General features: G+C 51.9%; 1 protein-coding gene across 7 annotated transcripts; it reads left to right on the top strand.

The window, feature by feature from the left end:
* Positions 1 to 27,048, top strand: NDEL1 (nudE neurodevelopment protein 1 like 1). 7 transcript variants are annotated; one of them, XM_030505757.1, is made up of 10 exons: positions 1 to 87; positions 9,844 to 9,941; positions 11,343 to 11,496; positions 12,727 to 12,875; positions 13,892 to 14,028; positions 16,210 to 16,383; positions 17,200 to 17,291; positions 19,520 to 19,671; positions 23,097 to 23,131; positions 25,603 to 25,832. In XM_030505757.1, exons 2-10 carry the CDS (start codon positions 9,856 to 9,858, stop codon positions 25,608 to 25,610), a joined length of 987 nt encoding a protein of 328 aa, XP_030361617.1. In that variant the 5' UTR covers positions 1 to 87; positions 9,844 to 9,855; the 3' UTR covers positions 25,611 to 25,832. The 7 variants fall into 7 exon arrangements, with proteins under 7 accessions (XP_030361617.1, XP_030361615.1, XP_030361612.1 ...); XM_030505755.1 differs by lacking the exon at positions 23,097 to 23,131 and having other exon boundaries at positions 25,603 to 27,048; XM_030505752.1 differs by lacking the exons at positions 23,097 to 23,131; positions 25,603 to 25,832 and adding an exon at positions 20,122 to 21,124.
* The last annotated feature ends 466 nt before the right edge of the window (positions 27,049 to 27,514 follow it).

Raw genomic sequence — 27,514 nt, 5'->3', positions numbered from 1 at the left:
GGACGCGGCCGCGCCCCCGGAGCACCCGGATGAGGCAGAGCCAGGGCCGGCGGGCGATGCTGCGGCTCTGACAGGGGATGCGCCCGGGTGAGGAGCGGCGGGGTCGGGGTCCGGGGTCCGGGGTCCGGGTCGGGGGCCGGGTGGGGGCCGCGGCCGGGTCGGGGGCCGCGGTGTGGCGGGGACGAGGCGCTCGTAGCCGTGCCGGGGGCTGCGGGCCCCGCACCCCTCCGCCGATTGGCTGCCAACTGACAACGGGGCAGGTCCCGCCCTTTCCCGCGCCTCATTGGCTGGCGGCGCAGCGCCGCCGCCTCCCATTGGCGGAAGCGAGTGTCTGTCAGTGGCCGGCGCGGCTCCGTCCTGCCCGCCCGGCCACCGCCCTGCTACGAGCGGCGGCGGCTCCGCGGGGCCGGTTCTGCCGGCAGCGGCCTGGGGACACCCTCCAAAGGTACCCGAGCGGGAGCGAGCCCAGCCCGGCGTGGGGCTGCCTTCCTGCGGCGGGGCGCGGGTTCGGGGCCCGGGCCGCCCCGGCTGCGGCCGGCGGGGGAAGGGAAAGCTCGTTCTCTTTCCTGGGTTCCCAGGGCTGCGGCGGGCCCGGCCCGGGGCGGCGGGCGAGGGCGGCTCCGGCAGCCCGGCGCTGGGGACGGGGCAGAGCGGGGCTGTCACAAGCCGAAAGCGCCTGGGCAGCTGCTGCGGCCTGCAGGCGGGTGAGGTGGCCCCTGCCGGCCCCCCTGCCCCGGGCCGTGCCACCTCGGGTGCCCTGCGCCGAGGGGACGCTCGCGTTCCTTGCCCTCCGCGCCGCTGCGGTGGCCGTGCGCTCAGGGGCAGGGCGGGCAGCGCGGCCGCGGGGGCGGCGAGCTGCTGGTGGCTTCACGCCTTCCTCGGAGCGAGTCCCGGGTGCAAAGGGGCTCGCCCGTGTGCGGCTGAGGAGGTTCGGTGACTTGCCTGGCTGCGGTCAGGAGCGCGCTGCTCCCTCCACAGCCCCTGCGCCTCCTCCGTAGGTGGCTTTGTCCCAGAAGGGGGTTATTTTTCCATCCCAAGTCGCTGATGGGAAGCTGGACATAGGGTTTGCCTCCGTTCTCATAAAATACGCGGTAGATCAGGTCTTCCAGTAACTGGGGGGGTTTCTCTGAGGTTGTTATCACCTCCCTCTCAGCTTAGAGAGTCCTTTTGTATTTGGTATAAACATGACGAAACTTGAACAGTTGCTTGGTGAGTCGGACCTGAATCGCAGCAGATGTGCCGAGGAGGATGAACACATCTGACACAGGAGGGGGTGCGTTACTGGAGATAGACTTCAGTCAAGCAGCTTCCTGTTAACACATCTCTCCCCTTCCAAGGGCAGAGGAGAGCTGTCCTCACCCGCACGCAGCCTCATCGCTCGACACCAAATTGGGCTGGGACTGTTTGGTGACTCAGGGCTTCTGTGTCCTCTGAAACCATCCTGACCTGGTGACAAGTGCGGAGAGGAGAAGGGCACTTTTGGATGCCCATGGCATTTATTGCCCTGAGAGGTGGTTATATCTGTGCAACCATGGTAGAAGAGTTCCTTGGGTGCTTAAGAAATGCCTTTTTCTTTTCTCCCCACCCCAAACCAGTCCCTGGACACAGACGAGGGCAGGGGGCCTTGTCAAGGTCAGTGCTTTGTTAGAAGTATTTGTTAGAACTGTAAGAGGAAGGAGCTGTCCCACGGCAGAAGAGTGACTGAAAGGCTTTTCTATTGATTTATATTGAAATCTGGTGTGTCAGCAGTGTGACTGCACAGGCTGATGGTGCCGGTTAGGTGAGGTGGCAGTGTGGGGTTTCATTACTGGGGCTAGATCTGCTCTGGAAGACATCCTCTGTCTTGCCTGCAGACCCAGACCTACCTGGGCTGTGGATTTGTGGTGTGTGTGTGGAGGCAGAGCCCACACATTCACACATGCGGAGTTTTGATCCTGCATGTCATTGGGAGGTAGAGGTGAAGGGATGTGTTCAGAGGCAGAGTGATTTGATTTGATTTCCTTCCCCCCTCTTCAGGGTAAAGCCCCCTTGTTTTATTTTCTTTTCCCTGACTCTTTAGAGGTTGCAGACATGTGAGATAATCCTTCCTTTGGTGGAGAAGAGAAAAAAGAAAGAACAGAGAAAACATAAGGCTGATGATGTTTGTGAGCTTGGTGCCATGAGGAGTCTTGTCTTTAGAGACATGTCTGGGAGTACCAAAAAGTACAGTATTAAAGCATAATTTATTCCCTCAGTCTATCACATTTGGTTTTGAGAAGCAGGGAAAATCAACTACAGAAAGGAAATGGCCTTTTTACAGTCTTTCTTGACATTCGTGACCTTCCAAACATACCCAAGATAAATCAGGAGGTGTGTTCAAGCAAACTGTCTTTTCACCTCCGTACTGCACTCGTCTGGGAGCAAAGTGACATGTACCCATCAGGACATGTATGTCTTGACAGGATTGTGCCCCTGGAGGCTTCTCCTGTCAGCACAGCTAGCACCAGGCTGTGCTGCTTCCCTCTCCTGATCAGTGGTGAGTTGGGGGGGTTATTTTTAGCTCTCATCTTGTTAAGTGCTTACAGGAGCAGGCGAGGCCCTCGCTGCCACTGCCTGGCCCGGGACTGCCTTTGGGATAGGGTTCTTCAAAACCATTTTCTTCTCCCTGGCACTGGTAGAACTTCAGAGATGTAAAAGCAACAGAATTCACTCCTCTTGGAAGAAACCTGTGCTATGTGCTTTTCCCTTTAAGTTTCTTGGTCACTTGTCCTTCTGCGGTGTCCAGAAGCATCTGAGCCCTCTGGCCACCGCCTTCTTAGGGAATGTCGTCATCGGGTTGCTGTTAATTGCTTGAGCTAATAGGGAGGTGCAAGGGACCCGTGTGCTGTCATTTGTCACAAGCTCTTTGCTGCGTGTGTCATAAGCTCTTGGATGAATTCATTGCTTCTGGGCAGGATGCTGTGTAGTTTTCAAGGCTTAAAGAGAAACCAGGCAACTGTGAGTTGGAGAAGCAGCCAGTTGGGTGGCAAAGCCCTGGAGGTGGGGGTGCAGGGTCTGGCAGCTTCTGCCTGTGGTCAGCCTCTGGTGCAGAGTCAGGATCAGTGCTGCTGGTGCTCATCAGGTCTCAACGACCTTCCTGAGAGATGGTTTCTGGGGAGCAGAGGCTGAGGCAGGGAGAAGCGTGTCCTTCTCAGAGCCTTCATTTCCTTCTCAGTTTGCTCCGCACCCTTCTGCTCGCGTGGATTCATCTCTCTGGGCTTCCTGGCTATGGGGCTGGGAGCAAATCGTTCTCGTGGTCAGGCCCAGGTTGTTCTGGGACATGGACATCTCCAGCAGCTTTTCCTTCATCCCTGCAGACGCTGAACCTGCATTGGGAGCTCCAGCCTCTCCAGATTTTCCTTTTTAAGGCGCTTCAATGGTGGTACTTGGGAACAAACAGAGGTCGGATGTTTTAAACTTCCCATGTTTGTGACAGGGATAACTCCTTTTAATACTAAATTCTAGTGCCTTTGGTGGCTGTAGCTTGATTTCTGAAAAGGGACTTCTTGCATCAGTACTTTTCTTCAGGTTTCCAGGCTTGCACCCCCGTGCTGGCTATCTCCCAGGGGTTTATTGCCCCACTGGATATCACATATTCACCAGGCACGTGAGCACTGGCTGTGTGTGTAAACCATACCTGCTTTATTCGATTAATAAAGCCAGTTCCACAAGAGGCTGTGGAGGTCACAAGGCTTTGCTGTGTGGTGTTTGGTTATCTTCAAGGCTGTTAGCCTGCACCTGGACAAAGTTCCTGCAGGTAGGATTTGGCTATGTTCTGCCTCCTGTGCTGTCCAGATTGCTAATGCAGGATGTATTATTATAGCAGAGCAGGAGCGTTGTGCTGATGCTGTGCTCCGAGTTTCTTGTTTCCCCTGAAAGCTCCTGTGCTGCTGCTGTAAGAGGTGAGGAGGCATTTGTTGTGGTTCTCCTGAGAACATTCAGTTCCAAACCAATCCTGCAGGAACAGACAGAGGTTCGCTTTCTGAAGCAGCGATGGATGCAGGCAGCCTTCCAAAGCCAGAGGAAAATGCTTCCAGCTTCTATTTCAGGATGACAGAAACAAGCACAAATTGATCAGTGAAACCTAATCCATGGCTTTTGTTTGTTTGTTTTCCATATTATTAGAAATGAAAGACAAGGCAAATTTGATGTTTGACTGGAGTGCTCAGGTCCCTTTGCTCTGAATCCTGATGGGGTTTGGGGAAAAAATACAGAGCTTGTGGGACTTGGGGGGTTACCTGTTGGTTCTCAGAGCTTGAGAAGGTGAAGAATGGTGGAAACAAGGTTTCCTCTGCATTTCTATCTATGAATTAGCATATAAAGGGAAGAGGAAGAAGACCTGTTTGCTGACAGTCCTTCCTGCTCTGCATGGCAGCTCAGGACAATGCCAGCCCTCAACAGCAGAGTCACATCTCACTTGGGAGGATGCTTTTGGAGGTGGGAAACCACACTTCTCCTGTACAAAACTCCCTGGACTTGGAGAAGTTCTTAACCTACACGCTGTGTGTGCTGAGAGTCATGCCCTGCAAACATGGCACTTGGCAGCTGGGGGGACTCCGATAGCCAGACCGGGTGGTTATCTCCAGAGCTGAAGGCCAGATGGGAGCTTGGCAGCATTTCTTTATCAACTCCTCTTTTAGGTTGTTATTTGGTTAATTCCAAAGGTCAGTGGACATTTGCATTGCCCTCAGTGGTGGGACAGCAAAGCAGAGATGGGGGAGTCTTAGCAGGGTAGTTTGTTGTGTTGGAATGGCCTTGCCTTGCCTCTGCTTAATTCTTCCTGTTTGGTGTCTGTAAACGCCGGGTGAGCAGGATTGTGAGGAAGAGGTGGCCTGTGTGGAGAAAAATGACCCGTTTGTGACCATTAAATAATACTCATTTTATATAGCAAATATTTATAAGGTAGATTTAAATGGGAGGTTGTGGGATGACTAAGCTGGGGAAGAATGGTTTGTCCAGCCACTTCAGATGCTGCAGGTACATCCTAGGTGAAGTGCAGCTGCCTCCACAATCATTTGGGACGTGCTTCCGCAGCTCACCCTTACGTCAGTGAGTTACAGCAAGGCTGTGAGTGGGGAGGAGCGGATTCCTGACTGTGGGAAGGGGTGGGCAGAAGTCAAAACATGGTGTTACGTTTCAAGCTTAGTGTTTTGCTCTGACACTTGATCCAGCAGCAGCCGCCTCCAGCCCCATGGAGAGCCTGGGAAGCTTTTTTGAGGTCCTGTGTTTGTGTTTTCATGACTTAGCTGAAAGGTGGTTCCATAAAGATTTCAGTTTGGCCTTGAATGCAGGATGCCTTTAGCTACTTGAAAGCTACTGTCTGCCTGGTAGTTAATTCTACTACATATTGGATTCAGCCTTTGGCTCTTGTAATACCCAGGGGATACTGAGCATCTCACTTGTGAGGATGCTTTTGGAGGTGGGAAACCACATTTGTCCTGCAAAACCCCAGTGGACTTAGAGAAGTTCTTAGCCTACTCGCTGCATTCTTTCAGAGTGATGGCAGTGTGGCAAAGCTGTTCCATTTTAACAGTGGAGAATTACTCTGTCCCACTGACTGGGTACGGGGGGGGCTTGAAAGGAGCCACCGTGTTCTGAGCATAGTTCTTGTTTGAGAGCTGCTTTGGATCCTGGAGTTGTGCCCGTGTAGCTGAGTTTTCCCAGGGCGCTGCTTGAATGCTGAGCTGTCTTGTAATGAATTCAAGTGGGCAGCAGCATAAGCCTGCTCTCATTTTCCCTGGAAGACGCTGCTGCATTGTCTTGTCTGTATCCTGAAAGCCTCAGTGTTGTTTGTCAAAGGCTGGATTCTGCAAGTGCCACGTATGCAAAGAAGCCCGTGAATAGGAAGGGCTCGCCATGCTGGTTCTCAGCTCCCCACATAATGCCCAGAGCCGGGGCAATGGGCTGAAGCAAAGCAGTTTTTGTTGAGCTCTGGTATTCTGTGGGCATCCACTCTCCCACACGTGAGAGGTTTAAACTGCCTGGTTATGTTCTGATCCTGCCCAGGAGTCATGTTCTGCCAGGCATGTGCACTAGGTCCTGTGTTTCTATGCCTTAAATAGTGAGAACGGGCAGAGGTTGGCAAAGGGGAAGGGATCCCCTCGGGCCGTGTGTGTGCTCATGGCACGTTTGGGGGCTGTCTGCATCTCCCACCTCTCAGGCTAGTGTTCTGGCCATGAACCACCTTGTTTGCAGAGTGTATTTGTGCTCTTAACTCTTTCTCTGGTCTCTCACACGTATGAGGGAAGACAAGTGATGTGACTATGTACCAGAGCGGGATATGGATGTTGGAGGGTAGCATTGCACCCTGGTGTCAGCATCTGATGGCGGCGCTTCTGCAGGGCAGTGAGCAGGTCAAACATCCGTGCTGCTGGCGTTGGGCATGATAGTGGACACGGGGCCTGGGTGGTCCTGAACCATCACCTTCTTCACCAAGGTGGGCAGGGGATGGGAGGCTTGGGAAAGGCCAGCCTGCTCCCGCTGCAGGGATTGGGAAAAGGAGCTGCTCTGAGGGGCCTGAAGTACCCCAGGGCTGAATCTCCTCCCTTCACTGTCTAAAAGGAGAGGGTCCTTGACGAGGGCATGGGGGGAACAAAACATAAATGTCCTGTGTGGGCAGTTGGTGAGTCTGTGAGTGCCAGGCAGCCCTTCCCATGGCTCACACGCTGCCCTGGGTGCAGGGAGGCCGCGGGGGTGCATTGGCAAGGGTGTGAGCGGGCAGGAAGGAGCCCTGGCCCCAGCCGTCCCTTAGCTCTGCTGCTTCTAGGAAATGATGTAAGATGCTTCCTTGTACAGATGTTTTTTTAAGCACATCCTGAATTGTGCTGACGGGTGGCTTCCTGGCTGTTTACCTTTTGAGATCAGCTCCTCTGAAGCGGTGGGAGCTGACTCCCTTGTGTGTGTCATTTATTGTGGGTAGAATGTGCTTCTTGGTGATCTAAGCCTCTTGGAACGTGCTGGGTGAGAGCTGGACGCCTTGGAGGGCAAGGTCAGCAGGGGTTTGGTGCAGGGCTTTCAGAGAGGTCAGTGCAGGAGTGATGCTGTGGGCAGCATGCAGCAGTAGCTGAGCTCTTCACCTCTTCCTGGCCATCCGAATGGTGGTTCAGAGCTGCAGCAGGTCTCTGCTCGCCTGAATGCACCCGCCTGCGAACCCAGGATAGAACCCAGGATAGTCTGGGAGGTGATTCATGGGCTCTGCCTCCACTGCAGAAGGCTTTGGTGCAGGACGTGGGATCTGCCCTGTGCTAGGATTCAGCTGCCTTGGTGATAGGTGTGACTCCTGAAGCAAGGGCACCCAAAGATGTGTTTATCCAAGGAGGTGCAGCAGGACTGACTCCGTGGCTATGGGCTGTTCTCTCCGTACAGGGCAGTGCAGAGCAGGGAACACCACTGGTGTTCTCGGGCAGCACTGAGACCCGTTCATGACAAACTTGCTTCTGCACTTCTCCTGTGAGGAAAGCCTGGCTCCGGGGAGACCTTATTGTGGCCTTTCAGTTCTTAAAAGGGGCCTGTAAGAAAGATGGGGAGAGACTTTTTGCAGGGTCTGGTGCAATAGGACGAGGGGTGATGGGTTTAAACCAAAAGAAGGAGATTCAGGCTGGACGTGAGGTGGTGGTAGAACACTGGCACAGGTTGCCCAGAGAGGTGGTGGATGCCCCATCCCTGGAGACATTCCAGGCCAGGCTGGATGTGGCGACCTGATCTGAAAATGTCCTTGCTCATTGCAGGGGGTTGGACTAGAGGAGCTTTGAAGGTCCCTTCCACCCAAACCATTCTGTGATTCTACAGTAAAGCTGTAGCGTTAAATAAACACACTGCAAGAGGAGGGGTGCTTTTGAGGTGCTCAGCACCCTCTGGACAAATTTGATCTGGTGTCCTTGGACTATGGCAGCTGGAGGCTCGGCTGAAAAACAAATGTGCCACTTCTGCTCTGCTTTATTGGTGAGCTGAGTGCCAGGCTCTGAAATGAGCGTGTGTGCCCTCTGATGAAAGCATGGGATTGTTTTGTCCCACTTTTAGGTGGCTAAATGTGGGTCAGTGAGATGCAGGACATATTAGTGTGACAATTTCAGGCCTGAAGGAACAGCGTTGGCTATTGATGCCTGTCAGAGTGTGAAAGTCAGGACTTGTAGGTCAGCTGTTATTGATGAGCTTGATGCAAGTGTTGTTTAGAGCCTCTGCTTTAAACAGAGAAATGGTTGGTTTCAGCTTATTCTTTTCTGGGTGTTAATAAGAGAATTTGAGCCTTGGCTTTGGGGAGAGAAGAAGCAGCTGCTTGTAAAAGAGATGTGGGATTGCCTGGGGAGAGCTCAGAAGTGGTACACAGTGTGGTGCATCTCCTGGCTCTGGCTGGGAGCTGTGTCCATCTCAACACTTGTCTTGGTCCTGCTGTTCATGCCCAGACTGTGACCCTCACTTCATCATCTTCATCAGCTTCTGAGAGCTGGTGTGTGGCAGGGCCTCAGGTGTCTTGTGTGCCCCTGGACTGTGTCTTGCTCTGTTACTGAGCAGCAGGATAAAGGTACGTGACGGGTTGTGTTGCTCACACTGGCTCACAGCCGGGCAGGGCTGCAGTGGCATCCAGTGGCTCAGGCAGCTGAAGAAAGGAGGTGCTCATCCAGAGAGCGGGGTCCCCCTGCCTCAGCGCGGGAGGCTGGTCCTCCAGGCACCTCCAGGCTGGAAGCACTGTTGTATGGGCCCCTCACTGCAAGAGAGACATTGAGGTGCTGGAGCGGGGCCAGAGAAGGGCACCGGAGCTGGTGCAGGGCCTGGAGCACAAGTGTGATGAGGAACGGCTGAGGGACCTGGGGGGGTTTAGTCTGGAGAAGAGAAGGCTCAGGGGGGACCTTCTCGCTCTCTGCAACTGCCTGACAGGAGGATGGAGCCAGGAGGGGGCTGGTCTCTGCTCCCAAGGAACAAGGGATGGGACAAGAGGAAACGGCCTCAAGCTGCCCCAGGCGAGGTTTAGATGGAGCTGAGGAACAATTCCTTCCCCAAAGGGTGCTCAGGCATTGGAACAGGCTGCCCAGGGCAGGGCTGGAGTCACCGTCCCTGCAAGTGTTCACACACCGTGTAGCCGAGGCCTCAGTGCCATGGGTTAGTGGTGGCCTTGGCAGTGCTGGGGGAGTGGTTGGACTTCATGATCTTGAAGGTCTTTTCCAACCCAATTGGTTCTATGATTCTGTGACGTGACCATGTAATTTTATGAGAGACTGATCTTTGTTGTGTCTGAGAGGACAGAGGGAGCAAAATTATGTGGATAACTTCTGTTACCTGCCTGTTTTCTACAGCAGCAGGAATTAGCAGGGCCTGTACATGGGACAAGTAAATTGAATTTGAATCTCTGCAGCACAGTGTGTTATTGGGTGACCTCGGAGTGTTTGTTCTCCTCCCTTACCTGCCTCTGCAGCTCTGACAGGAGCTGTAGTGTGCATTGCTGGGCTGGCACCAGGAGGCAAAATCCCTTTAAGAACCTTTTAGGAATGAAAGTGGAAGCTGTGATAACTGTACACTTTAATATCCTTACCTGCTGTTGTCCTGGGTGGGCCTGTGGCATGAACTGCTGCTTCAGCCAGACCTGTGCTCTGGTTGGAGGGTGCTGCAGGCGCGGTCCCCGGAGCTGGCTGGGATCACAGTGCCTGTTGGGGCAGGTCTCTGTTCAGAGTGCTGCCTCTGGGGGATGGCTGCCACCCCACTGGCACTGCCAGGGCTGGGTGCCATGGGCAGGAAGGCTGTGGTGGTGAAGCCCAGTGTGTAGGAGCAGGTTGGGGGGGACAATCAGCCTGTCTCTTTATCCTGAGTGTATTATACATTTGTATCCTGCAGGTCATATTGATCATGGACAGTGAAGAAATCCCAACTTTCTCGAGTCCAAAGGAGGAAACTGCGTATTGGAAAGAGCTTTCCTTGAAGTACAAACAAAGGTACTGTTGGATATTCACAGGCTGGGTTTGGTTCTTAGTGCCCAGAGCATTGTTTAATCTGTTTCTCTGCAAGGCCCGCACCAAAATGGGTATTAGATATTTTGGAAAGAATCTACATTTCCAGCCTGGTGGGAGCCAGGGGTTTCTGGCACAGTGTTTCCATCCCGTGAACTCCAGGCTATGTTTTGAGCATGTCTGAGCAAGAGCAGAACTCTTTTGCCATCATGGGCATCTTTGTATAATTAAAGTGCTGCCTTAAATAGTATCTTGATGTTTTATCATGGAAGGTGCCTTGGGGCTGACTGTGTATGATTACTGTTCCCTCGAGCTTCTCGTAGTGGAATTACTGGTATGAGAAGTGGCTGATTTGGTGTCTGCTGCAATTTATTGAAGTGTGTTGTACCTCATAGTCCCGCCTGTACCAGGGCTCTGTATCTGTTAGGGGGCACAAGGCTTTTTGGCTATGGAAAACAACCAGGGAGGTTTCTGTCTTGTGTAATGCTGTGCTGCTGCTGTGGTGGGGGTTGTTTGGGGACTGATTTTGCAGTGGGGGGCATTGGAGGCTCCCAGTTCATTTTCTTTGGAAAGCTTGCCTTGCGTTCAGTGTTACTCGTGTGATGGAAGTGAAGCCAGCTGGGCCTCTCTCAAGCCCAGGGTGTAAGTTGTTATTTTGCTTGGTTTTGGGGGGAAGGTGTTGGGCATGTGTCTGTGTGGAGAACCCCAAGCTGGTCTTGGGTGTCAGAACATTCTGCCTCAGACACCAGTGGAAATGCTGATTCCTAAAGCCTTGTTCATTTTCTCGGCTGTTTGCTAAGAGCTGAGCTATTATGTATGGTAAAGATGTGAAATTAATAAGCAAGGTATGTGGAGTGGCTCCTTCTAGCCATTCATAACTGCAGTGGTGTAAGGTAGGTGGGTGCTGGCTTCCTGCTGACGGGCTCAGCAACCCCAGAGTCAAACTTTCACACTTTGCAAGAACCTTCAATTTCCAGGTAGTGCAGAGCACCAGCAACTGATGTTCTCTCTTACAGTTCTTGACCAAAATCAAGTTAAATGTTTGCTGAATTCATTGACTCTCTCAAGGCTTTAGCAGTGGAAGCTAATGGAGTACAAAGTGGTTTTCAGACTCCCATGAATCCTGTAAATAGCCTTGAGACAAGTTCATATTCACACATGCATTTAATATAGCTGTTTGGTTTGATGTAAGAGAATTAATTTCCTTTTATTGCTAAGCTTGATGTAATTTCTTCATTTCCCCATCTTTCTTTTTCCCCTTGGAGGTCTATGGATGACACTTAACTACTTTAAAACTCCTGTTTCTTTCAGTTTATTATTTTAGGAGAGCTTTGGATGTTTTTTTAACTTGCGAGATGCTTTTCAACTGATGAAATCTTCTTACAGCTTCCAGGAAGCTCGTGAAGAGCTGGCTGAATTTCAGGAGGGAAGCAGGGAATTAGAAGCTGAGTTGGAGGCGCAGCTAGTGCAGGCTGAGCAGCGAAACAGAGATTTGCAAGCAGATAACCAAAGACTGAAGTATGAAGTGGAAACATTAAAGGTAGGTCTTTCCTGTAATAGCATTGCTGCTTCTTACAGATATATCTTGGATCTCTATTTAGATTGTCTGGTCTGTTCTTGGTCACTGAATATGCAACTGAAGTAAAGGAGTTGTCTGTTCAAGATCCACTCCGCAGTATGGCAGGTGCTCCAAATAAGGCCAGCCGCTTCCCAGGGAAATATCTGGTGGATTTTGTCTTGTTCACATCATGAAACTCTTGTCATGGAGTTTGTTTGAATTCTCAAGGCTTTGCCAAGCAGTAGTTGTATTAGTTACACAAGCAGCATCAGCACAGCAACAGGGGGGGGCAACACAGGCAGGTTTTGCAGAGCACTGCATTGTCATTCTTTGCAAACTAGCTTTTTTACCCAGAAGGTCTCCTTGCTTTGATGAGACCTTGAAGAAAAGCTGAAGATGAGTGATTTGTGCACATCTTTCAGAGAGAATCTCCTCATTCATTCTGAACAGTCATAGCTGTGGAGACAGGAATTGCATAAGGATCTGCATGTGCAGAAGGTAACTTGTAATTGATGCCTCTTCGTTAGCAAGCTCTTGCCTATTTTGGAATCCTGGAGAAGCATCATGTTTTGTAGTCTTGGGTTATTTTAGTGAAGGCAAAGCTTGGCAACTTACCCAGTGGAAGTGAAGTTGACGGGATTACTTGTTCGGGTATCCAGTCCCAGCTATAGCCAAAGGTCAGGATGTGTTTGATAAGGTCAGTAGTTTTTCCCTCTCTGTACCCTCAGAGCTGGTGAGCGTGTGTTTGGGAGTGAATTCTTGCAGCCTTTCACAGATGAGCTTGTGGACCTGCAGGTTTTGTAACACATGTCAGTGGCTCTCAGTTTTGCTAATGGTGATGTCAATCAGTTTCTGGTGACAGTGTGGCTATTGTCAAGGGAGGGGAGGCTGCGCAGTTGGATTTCTCTCTGGCTTCCTACATGTTTAAGGCTTCAGAGCAGCTGTCAGTGCAGGCTGCTGGGAGCAGATGCAGGGCTGCACCTCTGTCGTGGTGAGATGCCTGTGCACAATGCAGTGTTTGTCACTTTGCACTGTGTCCAGCTCGCCTGCTCAGAATCTGTTCCCTCTGCCTCTCCAGTTACTGCTCCGCATTGCCAGCAATCCCAAATCAGGACACTGCAGGGAGGATATTCCTTTCTTTGTCCCATTTCACTGCTGCTGACTTGGAGAGTGTATGTGACTAATGCTTAGCTCACGACTTCTTTCTTTCAGGAGAAACTGGAGCACCAGTATACACAAAGTTACAAGCAAGTGTCGTGTTTAGAGCATGACCTGAGCCAGACACGGGCCATTAAGGATCAGCTGCATAAGTATGTGAGGGAGCTGGAGCAGGCCAACGACGACTTGGAACGTGCCAAGAGGTGAAGGCTGCAAACCTCTTTCTTCCTTCCTTAAAGTTTTCACTAGTCTTCTCTTTGCTTCTCAGATTGATCATTTTACTATTCCTCAAAAGGGAAAAGAACAAACATTCAAAAAACCCCAAACAAGTCCCAAGACTTGATTCTTTGAACTGTGCAGTTTACCCTTGGGATCACCTCATCAGCTGGTAGCTTTGTTACAGCAAGGAGGGCAGGGGCGCAAAAGCTCTTCGTCTTCCTGGGAGAAACAAGCAGGCTCAGAGCAAGCCAGGCCACTGCACTGCTTTTGATAGTACCAGCTAGGTGACTCTTGTTTTTGTGGTCCTTGTAGCTCAAAGCCCCTTTGAAATAAGAAGCTGATGCTTTACATAGTCCCTTTCAAATAAAGCGGCCAAAGGAGTCTTCTCTTCCCTGCACAACAGGTTAATGACTGTAGGGAACAAATGTGTCCTTTATAAATGCATAAAATGAAGAGGCTGCTGTTAGAAACGCCCAGTTTGGGAGTAGGTCATGCTTCCGTTCTGCTGAATGGGAATTCTGCCACTGATTCAGTGGGAGCAGGAATGAGCCTCTGGCTATCTGGCAGAAAGATCTGAGAGCTGGGGCCATGTTTCTACAAGGCTCCTAACCTCCTGACTAACTTTTGAACAAATTGGGTCATAGGCAATACCTCAGTGCCTGCCTTCTGCGTTCACTGTCCGGAGCTTGGAGAGGCACAGGCACCACCGGAGCCACTGCACTGATTAAATGTGGGGCTTCGGAGGCACGGAGATGGGCGTGCTGGCCTGGCTCTTTCCCAGCTCTTTGGTACATCACTGAGAGCCAGATGCTATCATGTTCTTTTCATCTTATTCCCCTGCTTCTTTGGAGTTTATGACTCCTCTCCAAGAAGCATTTCCATCGCTTTGAAATGATTAACTTGAATGTAGGCCCTGCTAACATTTTTCTTCTATTATGTTTTTGAATACGCTTTTATGCCGGTTGAGCTGAAGAACCCAATATTCTGGATTTGTTTCTAGGGCAACAATAGTTTCATTGGAAGACTTTGAACAAAGGCTGAACCAAGCTATTGAGAGAAATGCCTTTCTAGAAAGTGAACTGGATGACAAGGAGTCATTGCTGGTTTCTGTACAGAGATTAAAGGATGAAGCGAGAGGTATGGCTTGATGAGTTCTGTGTCCTGGTATGTTGTTGGCTTTCTAAGAGACGTGCAGCAACCAAAGCTCATCTTTATAGAAAGCCTCACGTAATGAGGCTTGAACTGGATACTTAAGGTGTTAGGTATTACTAACAGTATGTTCTCTATTCTTTGTATGTCCAGTGTAGCTAAGAGGAAAAATTTCCTCGTATAGGGCAAAATTAATATCACATTCATTCAGGATTTTTAGCACAGGTGAGTAGAAAAATACTTCATTCCACAGATGTAATAGAATTGAGGAAGTGTGCTTCAGAAGTTCCCACTTGCTGTGGTTTTATGGCTTGTGTAGGAAGGGAAAGCACAAGAAATGTCAGGGAAATACGTGATAAGTGGTTAAGTAAATTAAGTTTTTAATCCTGTCTCCCGTATTCCTTCTAATCCTCTTGGAAATTGCCTGGTTTATTTAAGAGATTCCAGTAAAGACTGTGGTTAGACCTGTTTGAGATAGTGTTCAGGGATACGATCAGGAGGTGGGAATTCCCCAGTGGATTTCACATGGAGGATGCTGGGGAAGCGTTTTGTAATGGTTGATGGAAACTGATTTCTCTCCTAGTGGTGGTGATCTGCTCAGCAGCCAGTGCCTGCCGTTACTGTCATGCAGAGACCAGTGGCTTCCAACTTGCTTTCCCAAGGGAAACTTTGTAAGATAATTCCTCAGTTAAGGCCTAGACCTGAGTGTAAGACAACAACAAACACTTCACCGGTTGTTCTCCTTTGTGAAGCTCTCTGAACCAAGTTTGTGCCCCACAAATGGAAAGCCTCTGCTAGAAGCACAGGGGTTTTGTAATAAGTATGAAAAGGGAGATTAAGTATTTTCTGAGGAAATATATGTGTTGTAATTTGGGGTTAGGGCAATAATACTGGAAAACCCAGCAAAACCTAGGGGACTGTTTTGTACAACACTGGATAATTAGACAAAAAGGACATGTTGTTTCTTGCATGAGTCATCTGGAAATGTTTAGCATTAGTTAGGGTAGCAAAGCTGCATGTTCCCCTGGCAGCAAGCAGGAGCCACTAAAAGAACTGCTGCAGTGTCAGACTCAAACATAACATTTCTGATTCAACAGCCCCAAAACCTCTTAGAGGAGCCCAGATTGATTTTCATTTCAGCTGTGCTGTTTTACTTAAAATCAGTTCTAAATATTTATCGTAACTTAAAAGCTGTAATGTACAACTGATTTTGCTCTTGCTTGTTGTACCAGACCGGGCAAGGAACAAGAGGTTTGTGAAAGGTGAGACACTGGCACAGGGTGCCCAGAAGAAGCTGTGGCTGCCCCATCCCTGGCAGTGTTCAAGGCCAGGTTGGACACAGGGGCTTGGAGCAACCTGCTCTAGTGGAAGGTGTCCTGCCCATGGCAGGGGGTTGGAGCTGGAGAGCTTTAAGCTCCCTTCCAACCCAAACCAGTCTATGATTCTATGAATGATTAAGTTGCTCTGTCCAAAAAGGATCAACCCATTTGTAATATATTGTTTATTTGCATCTAGTTCCTTCTAAGGATTTTAGGGATTTTTTGCTGAGCTGTGCTGGATGCTCTTTGTAGCAAATACATGTGGAAACGGGAGGGGACAAGGCAGGGGTAAGCAGCAGGCTGGAGAGGAGGTGAGAATGAAACGCAGGTTTCCTGATCTCCAGGCTCTTTCCCTGTCATTTGGAATACCCAGCTTTTCCCATCTGCTCTTTTCTTCTTGAGTCATCAAGAAACTGGATACAACCTTTGACTGTCTTTGGCTAGTGTGGAGTCCTGTGGATTATTGGCTGGAAGGATGTGGGCAATTGGACACACAAGATTAGGTCATTCCTCCCTTTTTCCAACCTCTGTCTGAGCGGGAGCTGAGCATAGTTCAGCAGATACTTGTGACACACTTCCCATGGGACTCACACTACAGATGGGGAAGAATGCTGAGGGGAAGTGGGCTGCTGGGCCTGGGGAGGGCTCTGTTTGCTGCCCCTCTCCTCCCAGCTAATACGGGAAGTGATGGTGATGGGCAGTGATCGCTCTGAGGTGGGGTCCTCCAGCCCCAGGCAGTTAATAGAGGGTTGTTGCAAAGCGTCTCCTCCTCTTCCCTCCCTGAACAGACTGTTAGAGAAACCAGTTGCTAATCGGTGTTTGGGGTGTGTGTTCTTCTCTCAACCCTCAGACCTGAGGCAGGAGCTGGCAGTACGGGAAAGGCAGCAAGAGGTCACCAGGAAGTCAGCACCCAGTTCCCCGACGCTGGACTGTGAGAAGATGGATTCGGCTGTGCAGGCATCCCTCTCCCTGCCAGCCACGCCTGTTGGAAAAGGATCAGAAAACAGTTTTCCTTCCCCAAAAGGTATCACTCATAGAAACTGTGTCTGGTTGGTTGGCAGCATGCTCCGGTTGGTAACAGTTTCAGTCCAGGTGCTTGTCAGTGGGCTTGAGGTAAGTGTAGGTGTGTGTAGATCCCACACATGTTGCATAAGGTGTGTTTAAATCCTGGGGCAGCATAAGTGTGTTTAAGGAGTATAATGAGTAAATAGCATGGAAAAGAAAGACACTGAAGCTTAGCTACTGCTTGGGGCGGGGATAGGCGTTTGCACTCTGCAGTAGACACCTGCAGTGGAGCACTGAAGACATTCGGGATTGCAGGAAAGTGTAATAACTGATACTGCTGCTCAGCTGTGGAGTAGCAGTGGTGGATAAACAATGGTCAGTAATTCTGATGCTCTAGAGTCTGTTATCACACATACTTCTCAGGGGTCCTGTTTTCTCTGGGGGGCAGCAGGATGTTAGTGCAGTCCCTTTTCCCATCTGGAAGGCTCTGGAAAATCACAGGGATTATTACATATTTTTCAAATTAGAAGGAGTAGATTCCAGAGGAGGCTCTGGCTGGATTAGGTGAACTGCAGGCAACAGCCTTGCAGATGGACAGTGCATGATCTCCACATGTAGGTCTATGCAAAGAGGGCAGTGGACAGGAATTGGGCTTTTTCATTTTCCCTGGCCAGTGATCATGTAGTCTGTGTGTTATTGTGGGGGGACTGTGTGAAAACTCTGCAGTAGGATTTTAGATTCATCTTTTCATGTAGAAGTTGATTTATTTAAATTGAAAACAATAAATGAACTGTGGAGGAGTGGAGCACGTAATAAAGTGTGTCTGTTTTTGCAGCTATACCAAATGGATTTGGTACCAGCCCCCTTACTCCTTCAGCTCGAATATCTGCACTCAACATTGTGGGGGATCTGCTACGGAAAGTGGGGGTGAGTGCTGTGACCTGAAGTGTTCCTCACTCTGCAGTGCTGGCACTGAGCTTTCCTCCTGGTGTGCAGTGACAACAAGGCCTGTGCCCATGCTGAGTACCTGCAGTGTTTAGAAAGTGATAATGTATTTTTTTAATTATTATTTTGATTTGTAAAGCATGTGGCTAAGGTTCTGATGCCGATTTTGGATGATGAAATTCATATTTGGAGTAAGAAGTTTCTCAAGCACTTTGGTATATGGGGTTAGACACCACCAGCTGCTTGTTCTGCCTTTAAACAGGGCCTGCAGCTTCCTCTGTAGCGAGACCAAGGTGCGGAGCTGGGCCTCAGAGCCTGGCTGCATGCTGCACACGAGTGAGGAGCTGAGATCACGCTGCCAGTGTCCCCTCATGAGCCTCGGGGCATCTGCAGCAGGTGCCGAAAGTGGGGAAAAGAGAGAGACCTTTGATAAGAAAGTGAGAAAAGAAATTAGGAGAAAGCCAAATGTTCCCATCTGTAGTGGAGGAGGCAGTGAAACGTGTGAGCCTTTAAAGGGATTACCACTGTAAGCAGGGAAGAAGTGGTTTAAAACTCTGTCAGTGTGTTGTTTAGGATGCCAGGTTTCCAGCTGAGTTTGGAGTTAGGAGAAGCTCCTTGATGTGCCTCAGTGGGCAGCTGTGAGTGGAAGCGTGGGTAGCCTCAGTGCTGGCTGTCCTCTTCTCCTGTGGGTACCACTGGTGAGGCAGTAGCTGCAGTGGAGACAGTTGTTTTAGCAAAGTTTGAGATGAAAAGCGACCTCTTTGCTCGCATTTGGAGCCAGTTTGCTCGGGGTTGGTTTGAAAGGGCACTCAGGGTTACAGAGTGACATGGTTAAAATGGGATCATTGTGAGTAAGAGTCTGCAGGGGATTTAGGGAGCTTTAATCACAATCCCATGTGATTACTCTGCAAGGACAGGAAATGCCAAATAAGCATCCTGCTTTCCCCAGCCTGCCCATAGACACCCGTGCAGAATTCCAGCTCACACATGTGTTTAGCAACAATTACAGGCTGCTCAGGGTTTCTTTGGGCTTGGCTACTCATAGGATGCCTCATCCCAAACCTTAGACTCGCTTGCTCTGCCAGAAGTTTCCCTTAGGCTTTCTTGCCTGCAGTTGAGACAGGGAGTCACTTGGCACAGATCACACTGGCTCCTTCCAGCTGATAGGTGCTTTGCAACCAAGAGGTAGGTACCTATATGAGGTAGTTACCTACACATCTGCCTGTGTGCTCACTGAGCTTACCTGGGTTTCTAGAAGAAGACCCTATAGCGTTCACTTACTTGTGGCAGCATGTCAGTGCCTTATTGATGGAACAGTTTTCTACATGGAGCCAGACCAAACCCTGTGTTTGGGGAGATGAGTTTTTGTCTCCAGCGTGTGCATTTGCAAGTGTCTGAATGTACCCATGCACAGGGTGGATGTAGCAGAGAGTTGGAAGGGCGTTCTGCTAGGCCAGAAGGATAGTCACATTATGCCTCTGTTATAGATGGCAGAAAGGGCAGGTGATGTTCTGAAGTAAAGGAGAGAATCAGGGTTTTGGTCTCCCTCCTGCCAGGAGTCAGTGGGTGAGGCAGAGACTGTCACCTTGTATAGGGGAAAAAGATCTCAGCAGGCTTGCCTGGAAGTAGTAGAGATGAGGTACAGACCCCAGAGATGAGCTTAGCTAATGCAGTTGATTGCTCTTTCTGATGTTGTTGCTGTAGCACCTCTTGTTCTGAAGCATATCAGTGGGGCTTAAGAAACTGGCTTTGTTTTGTAGGGTAGAGATTAAGAAAGAAATGCTAAAAGGCATTGTCCTGGGGAGAAAACTCAACTTCCAAATACACAATCCTTCCCCAGACTTCAGGGTTCTGGTTAGCTTGCGTCAGCCTTGCTGCAGCTGCCGAGGCAAGGAGGGTTGGTAACTTCTGCTGGGAGAACTCTCAATTAGGTAATTGAGAGTTCTAAAGTCTGAGCCCTGGTGGAACTGAGTCATGCCTGGCAGTCAGCATCTGCAGCAGGTTTCCTCTGGGGTTGGGTGACAGAGAACATGACAGCTTTGTTCCCATTTAGTTCAGTTTTTGCCAAAGGTGAAAACTGGGGTCCTGCTCCTGGTGACCTTGGGGTCGTGACAAAGCCTGAACTTGAGCAGCAAAATGCTTCCTCTTATCAAATTATTATTAAATTAGTATTGCTTTTTTGACATAGTTTTGTTTTTCCTCTTTCACAGGCCTTAGAATCCAAATTAGCTGCTTGCAGGAACTTTGCAAAGGACCAGGCATCCCGGAAATCCTACGTGTCGGGGAACGTTAACAGCAGCGTGATGAACAGCAACGGCACAAAGTACCCTCACCCCGGGCACACTTCCTTCTTTGACAAAGGGTAAGGAAGGATTTATTTTTATCTGAAAGGGGAGTGCATTTCAGGATGCTACTTGGAGCAGAAGTTTTTCTTGGCTTGTCTTTAGCCCAGCACAGCTTTCATCCTATAGGACAGATAATTTGTGGAGCCAAATTCTCAAGGGGACAGGGACAATGACAGATTTCTGTGAAACAAAAAGAAAAGCACACGTGGCTGTCTCTTAGCTGGTGGGATGTCAGGGCCTGTTCTGTCGCTCTGCTGCCTGGTCTCTTGGTGGTTGCATCTCAGGTAATAAACGTGCTCTTGGACAGGTTCTCAAGTTAGTAGTGGTGGGGTTGCCATAGCTACTGGTGCATGGGGAAGCACATTAACCACAGAGCCGGAGATTCCCTCAGTGGGAACAGCTAAGTGCAGGCAGCAAATCCTCACAGGAGGGTGGTGCCCTGTTTGCTCTACTTCCCCTTCTATTAGGGGAAAAGAAAACGTCATCAATGGCGTAATTCTGGCTGATGGAGGGGGAAGCTGCCTCCGTGCTGACGGTGCTGTGCAGCAGCCTTGGAGCCACAAACTGCCTTCACAGGAAGAACTGCCCCATGTGTCTCCTGTGGCTCGCTCGTGGTCAGAGCTTCCTCTGGGATATTGGGAGATGGTTCAGCAGGAGGATTTTCCTGCAGGGCCCTGAGGTTGTGTGAGGAGCCCTGAGGAGCAGGGTCAACGGCACAGCACTCCTCCGGTGTTAGCACGGTGACACTGTGAGATGTGCTGGTGTCACTGAGCAAAACACCCTCTGTGCTTCCTGCATAGTCGTCTTCCACGCTAAACCTCAGGCCAGCGCAAATTACTGCTAATATTCAGCATATCCTCAATCGAGAACTTCTTTTAGAGAATTAAATGAGCTGTTACCAACCTGAGGAGTGCCATATACAGAGCAGACAAGCTGAGCTTCCTACAGTCATCCTGGTTTGAGCTGAATTGCGTTGCTACGTGGGTAGCAGGGCAAGTTGCATCTAAGAAACCGGCATTCAGAGTTTTTAGAGTCACCGTTGCTTTGGTAAAGGAAGAGTCTGGAGATTTAACAGTGTCATGTGCAAATCAGACCTTAAGTTGTCTGTGTACTGCAGGGCTGGCTGGGGCTGTGCATCACCACAGCAGTGCTCACGCTTGCAGTGCACAGGCTGTGTTTCAGGTGCAAGCTGTCAGGGGAGTTGCTAGGGAGAGATTATAGCTGTTCTTAAGAGGCAGCATGGCTATATTGAGTTGTGGTGTGACGAATAAGCTGATTGCTGTGTGTGGTGGGGGTTACTTTTAATTATCCAGATTGTCATCACACTTGTTGTCTGGGCTGGCTGCCTGGAGTTAGGAGCAGGTTGTAGCTGGAAAAGTCTTAGAAACCCAGCTTCTTGCAAGATAACTTCTACATCAGACTTGGAGGATGTTAGTGGGCTAAAAAAGGGAGTGGAAATGACTGATGTGCTTATCTGCAAGGTGTTAAAGATCCCTGCGTGGCCCTGCTGTCCTGTCCTTCTCCTCTGCACCCCCACATGCTGTTCACAGCAGGGTCCATGGCCCACACTGCTCCCCTGACATCAGCTCCTTCTCTGCCTTGCTGCCCCTGTTGAGGTCTGTGTGCTGGGAGGGTGGCAGAGGCTGTGCTGTGTCAAACCTGTGTGATTTTGTCTGCACGTGTAAGCTGAGGCGAGCTGTTACCTGGAGGAGGTCAGCCCGTCGTGCCCGCACGCTGCAGCAGCAGCCGAGCTCCCAGCCATGCTGGCACGTGTCCCTGCAGCCATCACATGCAGGGTGCCTGGCGGTGGCTGGGCACAAGGGGCTGAGTCAAGGCATGCCCATGCCCTTTCTGCTCCCCTCTCCTTTCTCTCCAGCCTCTGTACTCTTCTTCTCAGCCCCAATTGTTGCTGGAGCCTGAAACAGCCCCATGTGATCATGGATCCAATGCGGTCTGCAGTGACTGCCTAAAGAACAGCCAGATGCTGGGAGGTGGTACTGGGACAGTGGTAACACAGCCACATCGCTACAGTTCCATTTACGGAATCCCAGTTAGCGTTGGAAGGGCCCTCTGGAGATCATCCAGTCCAACCCCTGCCAAGGCAGGGCCACCCAGAGCAGGGCACACAGGAACGTGTCCAGGTGGGTTTGGAATGTCTGCAGAGAGGGAGACTCCACAACCCCTCTGGGCAGCCTGTGCCAGGGCTCTGCCACCCTCAGTGCAAAGAAGTTCTTCCTCATGTTGAGGTGAAACTTGTGTTTTAGTTTATGGCCATTGCGCCTTGTCCTGTCATTGAGCACCACTGAAGAGTCTGGCACCATCCCCCTGGCACCCTCCTTTGCAATACCGATCTGCATTGATGGGATCCCCTCTCAGTCTGCTCTTCTCTGGACTAACCAGGCCCAGCTCCCACAACCTTTCCTCATAAGAGAGATGCTCCGGACCCCTGAGCATCCCTGTGGCCTTTCCTTCCTCTGCCATTTGGTTGGTTAAAATGTTTGAGTCTCCATCTCCCATCAGCTTGCCCAGTGGAGCTGAGCAGGCACCGAGGGCAGGGGAGGCCTGGAGGGCTCCGGGCTTGCCCTGGAGCGTGGCTGTTGAATTGGAAGAGTCAGGACTTGGCTGCTTTCTAAAATCTCACCAGTGTCTGGTGTAGGTCTCCTGCAGACTTGTTCCGTCAGGAACATGCTGTTTCTGTGCAGATGCCAGGGCATGGCAGGGCAGCACCTGAGCATGTTCTCAGACAGATATACTTTATTTTTGCTGTTGTGATTATGCTTAATTGCTTATAACCTTGGAGCCAGCCAGGGAACAAAATGCCTCTGACCTTGCTGGGCTCTGCAGAGGCACTTAACCAGCAGAGCTGAGGCAGCGTGTGAGCCACGTGGTGCCTGTTCCTTGGGGCATCAGCTCCTTGTTCGCTGCTCCCCTTCCTGCACTCCTGAATGTCCAAGTCCTTGTAGCTGATGTTTATTCTGAAGTTATTTTTGTGAATCTGTTGGGCTTCGTTTTAATGAGCCAAGCTCAAGTTTGAACGTGAGCGGTGCTGCCATGCAGGTGTATTTACACTGTGAACACTGCTACCCACCACCCTGCTCATCACACATCAGGCTGGGACATCAGGGTCTTCCTTCTGTTCCTTGCTCCACCTTATAAAAAAGTTTCCCTGGTAAAGAGGGAACTGGGTAACTGGGATACAGGTGAGTAAATCCCTGTCCTGAAATGTGCTCTGCAGTACTCCCAGCTTTCATCTGGCTGCGCTTGCAGTGGCAGAATGTGGTGGGAGTGCTGGTTGTCCCCTCGCCTGGCCATGCAGAGGTGCAGGAGGAGAGGTCTGGTGAGGTTTACTTTAACACTTTTGCTTTGCTCCAGCTCTTGCACCCAGGGATGCCCACAAATGTCTTTATGGTGTGCATAAACTGTTCCAATTTTTCTCCACTAGGCGTGAAAAGGTCACATTCCCCACCTTGGTCATGGGTAAATGAATTCATTTGCAATGATAAGCTGCATGTGTTTTAACCTGGGGCTTGGAGGGGCAGAGCCGGTGGTTCCCTAACTGCATGAGGCAGCTCTCTGAGCATTACAAACTAATAGTCCATGATCAAAGCCTGAGGCTATAATCTCTCTCCTTAATTCATATAAACTGCTCTGGTGCTGTGACCTGTTGCAACCGTCAGATCGAGTGCTGTTTGCTTTCTTGAGCTAATTATTTCTTCAAGTCCGTGCATGTTTCTGATTGAACTGGTCACAGCAGAGCTACAGGATGAAGTATCACTGCTCTTAATGTCCTTAGTTTTGAAAGTTAGTTTGCCCTTTGGTCCTGTTTTCCCTCCAGCGTCCTGTTGGCCGTCGGCTTGCCAGTGCTCGGTGCCCTGGTTGTGCCTAACGGGAAAGCAGACACGGGCAGAGATGTGCTGGGAGCCAGCCATGTGTTGGGCTTGAATGGGACTCACCAAACACAAGCACTTCCAGGCTGCTGCTGTTGACTGTCCCTTCCCTCCAACCCTTCCAAAAGGGAGCAGCTGCCACGCTTTAATCCTGTTTGGTGCTGGGTTTTTTGGTGGTGTTTCTTCTCTTCCCTGTCCGACTTGGCAGAGGTGCTTTCTAGCTGGTAACTAATTTGCAGAGTCACCTTGTGACCAGGTTGGCTTCATGCCCCCTCATCCCACTGCAGATAGATAGCAAAATACATCTGTCTATAAGCCTCTTCCAGCAGCTTTTTACTGTGTGCAGCAAAGAAGCACTTGGAAATGTATTGAAGCAACACTCGGATGGGAGTTGGAGCTTCCAGCTGAACGAGGAGGAGGCAGGAAAGGTGGTTTCTCCCTGCTCTGCCGCTGGTGCTGGGATGTGCTTCAGGCTGTGCTAGTGTGGATGTAGAGGAGCCAGAGAGGGAGCGGGGGCAGCCCCTGAGCTGTGTTACCACGGGAATGGCCCTTGCTAAGAAGCGTTGAGATGTTACCTCGAAGGATTCTGTCACTGCCCAGTGCAGCGGCGGCAGCCTCCGGGGTTTGCTGCCAGGGTTTTTGCACCCCACATGCAGGAGGTGCAGGGCAATGGTGTGAGCTGCGGGCAGTGGTGTGAGCTGCAGGGCAATGGTGTGCATGTGAAAGGGAGTCTAGAACAGCACTGCTGTGTCCTGGGGATGCTGCCCAGAGCTGCTGGCACAGGAGCTGCTGGCACACGGTCCCTGCGGCAGCGCTGGCAGCGAGCAGGATGTGCTCCTCGAGCACTGGGACCCCAGAGTCAGCAGCTCCCATTTGCCTTTTTCCTCATCATGGAGCACTCGCCCTTCTGTTCCTTCTTGCTTTCAGTCACTGCAGCTGCTCTGAGCAGCAAAGATGTCCTGAAGCTTGCTTTTGACAAGGGCCTGTAGGGACAGGCCAAGGGGGATGGCTTTAACCTGCCAGAGGGGAGATTGGGATGAGCTCTGAGGCAGAAACTCTTCCCTGTGAGGGTGCTGAGGCGCTGGCACAGGGTGCCCAGAGAAGCTGTGGCTGCCCCATCCCTGGCAGTGTTCAAGGCCAGGTTGGACACAGGGGCTTGGAGCAACCTGCTCTAGTGGAAGGTGTCCCTGTCCATGGCAGGGGGTTGCAGCTGGATGAGCTTTAAGGTCCCTACAACCCAAACCAGGCTGGGGTTCTCACCAGCATAGCTCTGCCAGGAGGGATCCAAGCGGCTTCTTGTGGGGTGCTGGTGGTTCAGGCAGAGCTGGTGCAGTGCTGCAGAGGTGCTGCCTGGGAGCAGGCAGATATCGAGGGGGAGACCTGCCCTGCCTTGCAGGGGATGGGGTTCTCCCCCCACCTTTAGTATTACAAACTCCCCCATGAGGGCAGGTGCTCATCTGGGTCAGCAGTGGGGGGTGAATGTGCTGTCCTGGTACAGGGATGTAATTGCTGCTGGCTGTGAGGGCTGCAGTGGTGGTGGTCAGCAGAGGGTGAGTCCACAGGCACCGTGTGTTGAGCCTATTACAGGAGCTCTGTCAAAGCTGTAACAGAGGAGAGATGGAGAAGCTGTCAGAGCCACGTGCTGCCCCCCAGCACACCAGGAAGCCGGGTTCTTCACACCTTCACCTCTCCCAGCAGCCTGGAGCTGAGGGGACCCATGGATCCTGGGGGTGTGGAGGCACCCCGAGCCCCCGCTGCACCCAGGCAGGGAGAGTGTAGTGCAGAGGCACCACGGCCGGGTTGTGCCCATCACGTTACTGGGTTCTACTGGTCTGCTCAGGCAGTATGTGAGTGCTGCAGGCAGTGGGGTGAGCACCCATCCTCACAGCCAGAGGTCACCGTCCTGCACCCAGCACAGGCAGGGGGAGAGGTGCAGTGAGGAGGGGCAGAAGGGTCTGTCTGTCTGTCTGTCTGTCTGTCTGCTGGTGCTGGGGAGAGGCAAGTGCTGCCCCCTCCTGCGGCTGCTCCTCACTCAAGGGCCTGTCTCTTCTTGTTTCTCAGGGCAGTGAATGGCTTTGATCAAGGTCCTCCTGGCCTGGGAGCCTCTCGCCCCTCCTCAGCGCCTGGAATGCTGCCCCTGAGCGTATGAGCCCGCGGGAGGTCGTGTTCGGACTTGCGGATGCTTTTCTCAGCCCACCAAGAGAAGAACTGCTCCAGCTCGCTCCCCGCTGCCGCCCCGCTGGAACACGACCCGGCCCATGTCATGTTAATACAGTTTCTGTTCCCCTGTTGCTGTAGCAGACGTGCTCTGGCTCGGCCCCATGCCCTGCAGTGCTCCGCTGCAGGGGATGCGGGACTCTGCTCACCAGCCCTCGGCCCGGCAGCCCTTGGCCCTCGTGTTCTCTCTTCTCTGCCGTAGGTTTGGCACCACACAAGTGTTGGCTGCTCCGCTCCCTGCCCGCGCCAGCGTCCTGCCGCTGGGGCCGTGCGGCTGCTGCCCCCCACTGAGGCGCAGCCCTCGTGGTGGAGGCGCTGGTGGCTGCAGGTCACTCACTCACGTGCAGGCACAGCTCCGGGTGCTGGGGGGCAGGGGAGGACGAGCGTGTTCCCCCAGCCCTGGCGGGGCACTGTGCACATCACCCCGGGCCCTGCTGGGCCAGGAGGGATGGAGGTGCAGGGGGCAGCGCTGGTGGGTGGCCGTGTCCCAGCCCCTCATTCCCAACGGCAGATGCCTTAGTGTGAGCAGGGCTGGCTCTGTCAGCCCCTGACATGTGCAGGGCCGCGTTCAGCTGCTGCAGTACATGCACGGTGCCCATGGACCTGCAGCACATCGTCCTCGCCCCACTGTCTCCTGCCCTGGTCACAGCCTTCCCCACACCTCCACCACAGGGACCCCAGGACAGCCTTAGGAAGCCACTGCTCCCCATGGCCACACGCCCCTTCCCTGCCCTGTGCCCCTCACAGCCCCATCTGTGTAACATGCGACTGGATTGTTACAGCGTCACCCGTGGGCTCCTGTGCCAGTGTTGGGCAACTGCTCCGTGTGGGTCTTTCAAGCAATGTGTTTGTGCGATTTCTGTCGATGTGCCTCAGAGGGGGTGGATTTTAAATGACCAAGCAACCCCAGCCGGGCTTGGAGCAGGGGGTGCAGAACTCTGCAGTCCCGATCAGAGCCATCATTTGGTTTAGTTACGAGCATGGAGAAACCCGGAGGGAGATGGGGACCCCCCCACCCCATGTTAGGGTTTGTGTGCTCCTTCCTGCGTCCCCTGCTGCGAATGACTGTTTACATTTGTTTTATTGTACATAGGTTTGTAAACATAATACCTTTGCCTAAGGTCTTCTTTGTACATAACTTGGGCTTTGTAGCTTTATTTATTCAAGATCTATACGGCATGTTTCCATAGGACAATGTACCGGCCCACCGGGGTGACACGGATCATGATGTGGTTTAACACACGAACCAATGAGCGTCAGCTTCCAGAAATAAAGTTCTTTTAATGTGGACTCGGTGGGTTGTGCAGAACCAGCGCCCGGGGCTGGTGCTGGGGGCAGAGCCCTCCGCAGGGTCAGTGGGGCTGGGGTCCCCCTGGGGCGCAGCGGGGCTCAGCACAGCTCCCCTGGGTGCAGCCTCTGCTCCGGACACCCGCCGGCCCGGCTGAGCCGGGGGGGGGGTGGAGATCGGGGTTGATTTGGGGCAGTGCTGCACCCCCCCCGAGGTGATTTTGCCCCCTCAGAGCAGCAAACAGCAGCGGGGGGTGGCCCCACACAGACCTGGGCCTGGTCCCCGCCGGTGGGTGCAGCAACAGCACTTGGGGGGAGCAGGGACCCCCCCACTGCAGTCACCCTCCTCCTGCCCTATGGAACCTCCCGGCAGGACTAAGCTATTCCTGCCCAGAGCCTGGGCCCGCTGCGGGGATGGGCCCAGCGAGCTCCAACAGCGCCAAACCGCTGCTCGGGCCTGGAGAGCAGC

This window comes from Strigops habroptila, chromosome 14, assembly GCF_004027225.2.
Source record: "Strigops habroptila isolate Jane chromosome 14, bStrHab1.2.pri, whole genome shotgun sequence".
In the NCBI taxonomy this organism is placed as follows: domain Eukaryota; kingdom Metazoa; phylum Chordata; class Aves; order Psittaciformes; family Psittacidae; genus Strigops; species Strigops habroptila.
This window is presented reverse-complemented; position numbering and strand designations above follow the sequence as displayed.

What these genes read in the sequence shown, in the direction of transcription:
- NDEL1 (XM_030505752.1), top strand. Translation starts at nt 9,856, where the DNA reads ATGGACAGTGAAGAAATCCCAACTTTCTCGAGTCCAAAGGAGGAAACT. An exon ending in ATGAAGTGGAAACATTAAAG is followed by an intron (nt 11,497 to 12,726) that starts GTAGGTCTTTCC and finishes TCTTTCTTTCAG; the next exon opens with GAGAAACTGGAGCACCAGTA. An exon ending in ATCTGCTACGGAAAGTGGGG is followed by an intron (nt 17,292 to 19,519) that starts GTGAGTGCTGTG and finishes CCTCTTTCACAG; the next exon opens with GCCTTAGAATCCAAATTAGC.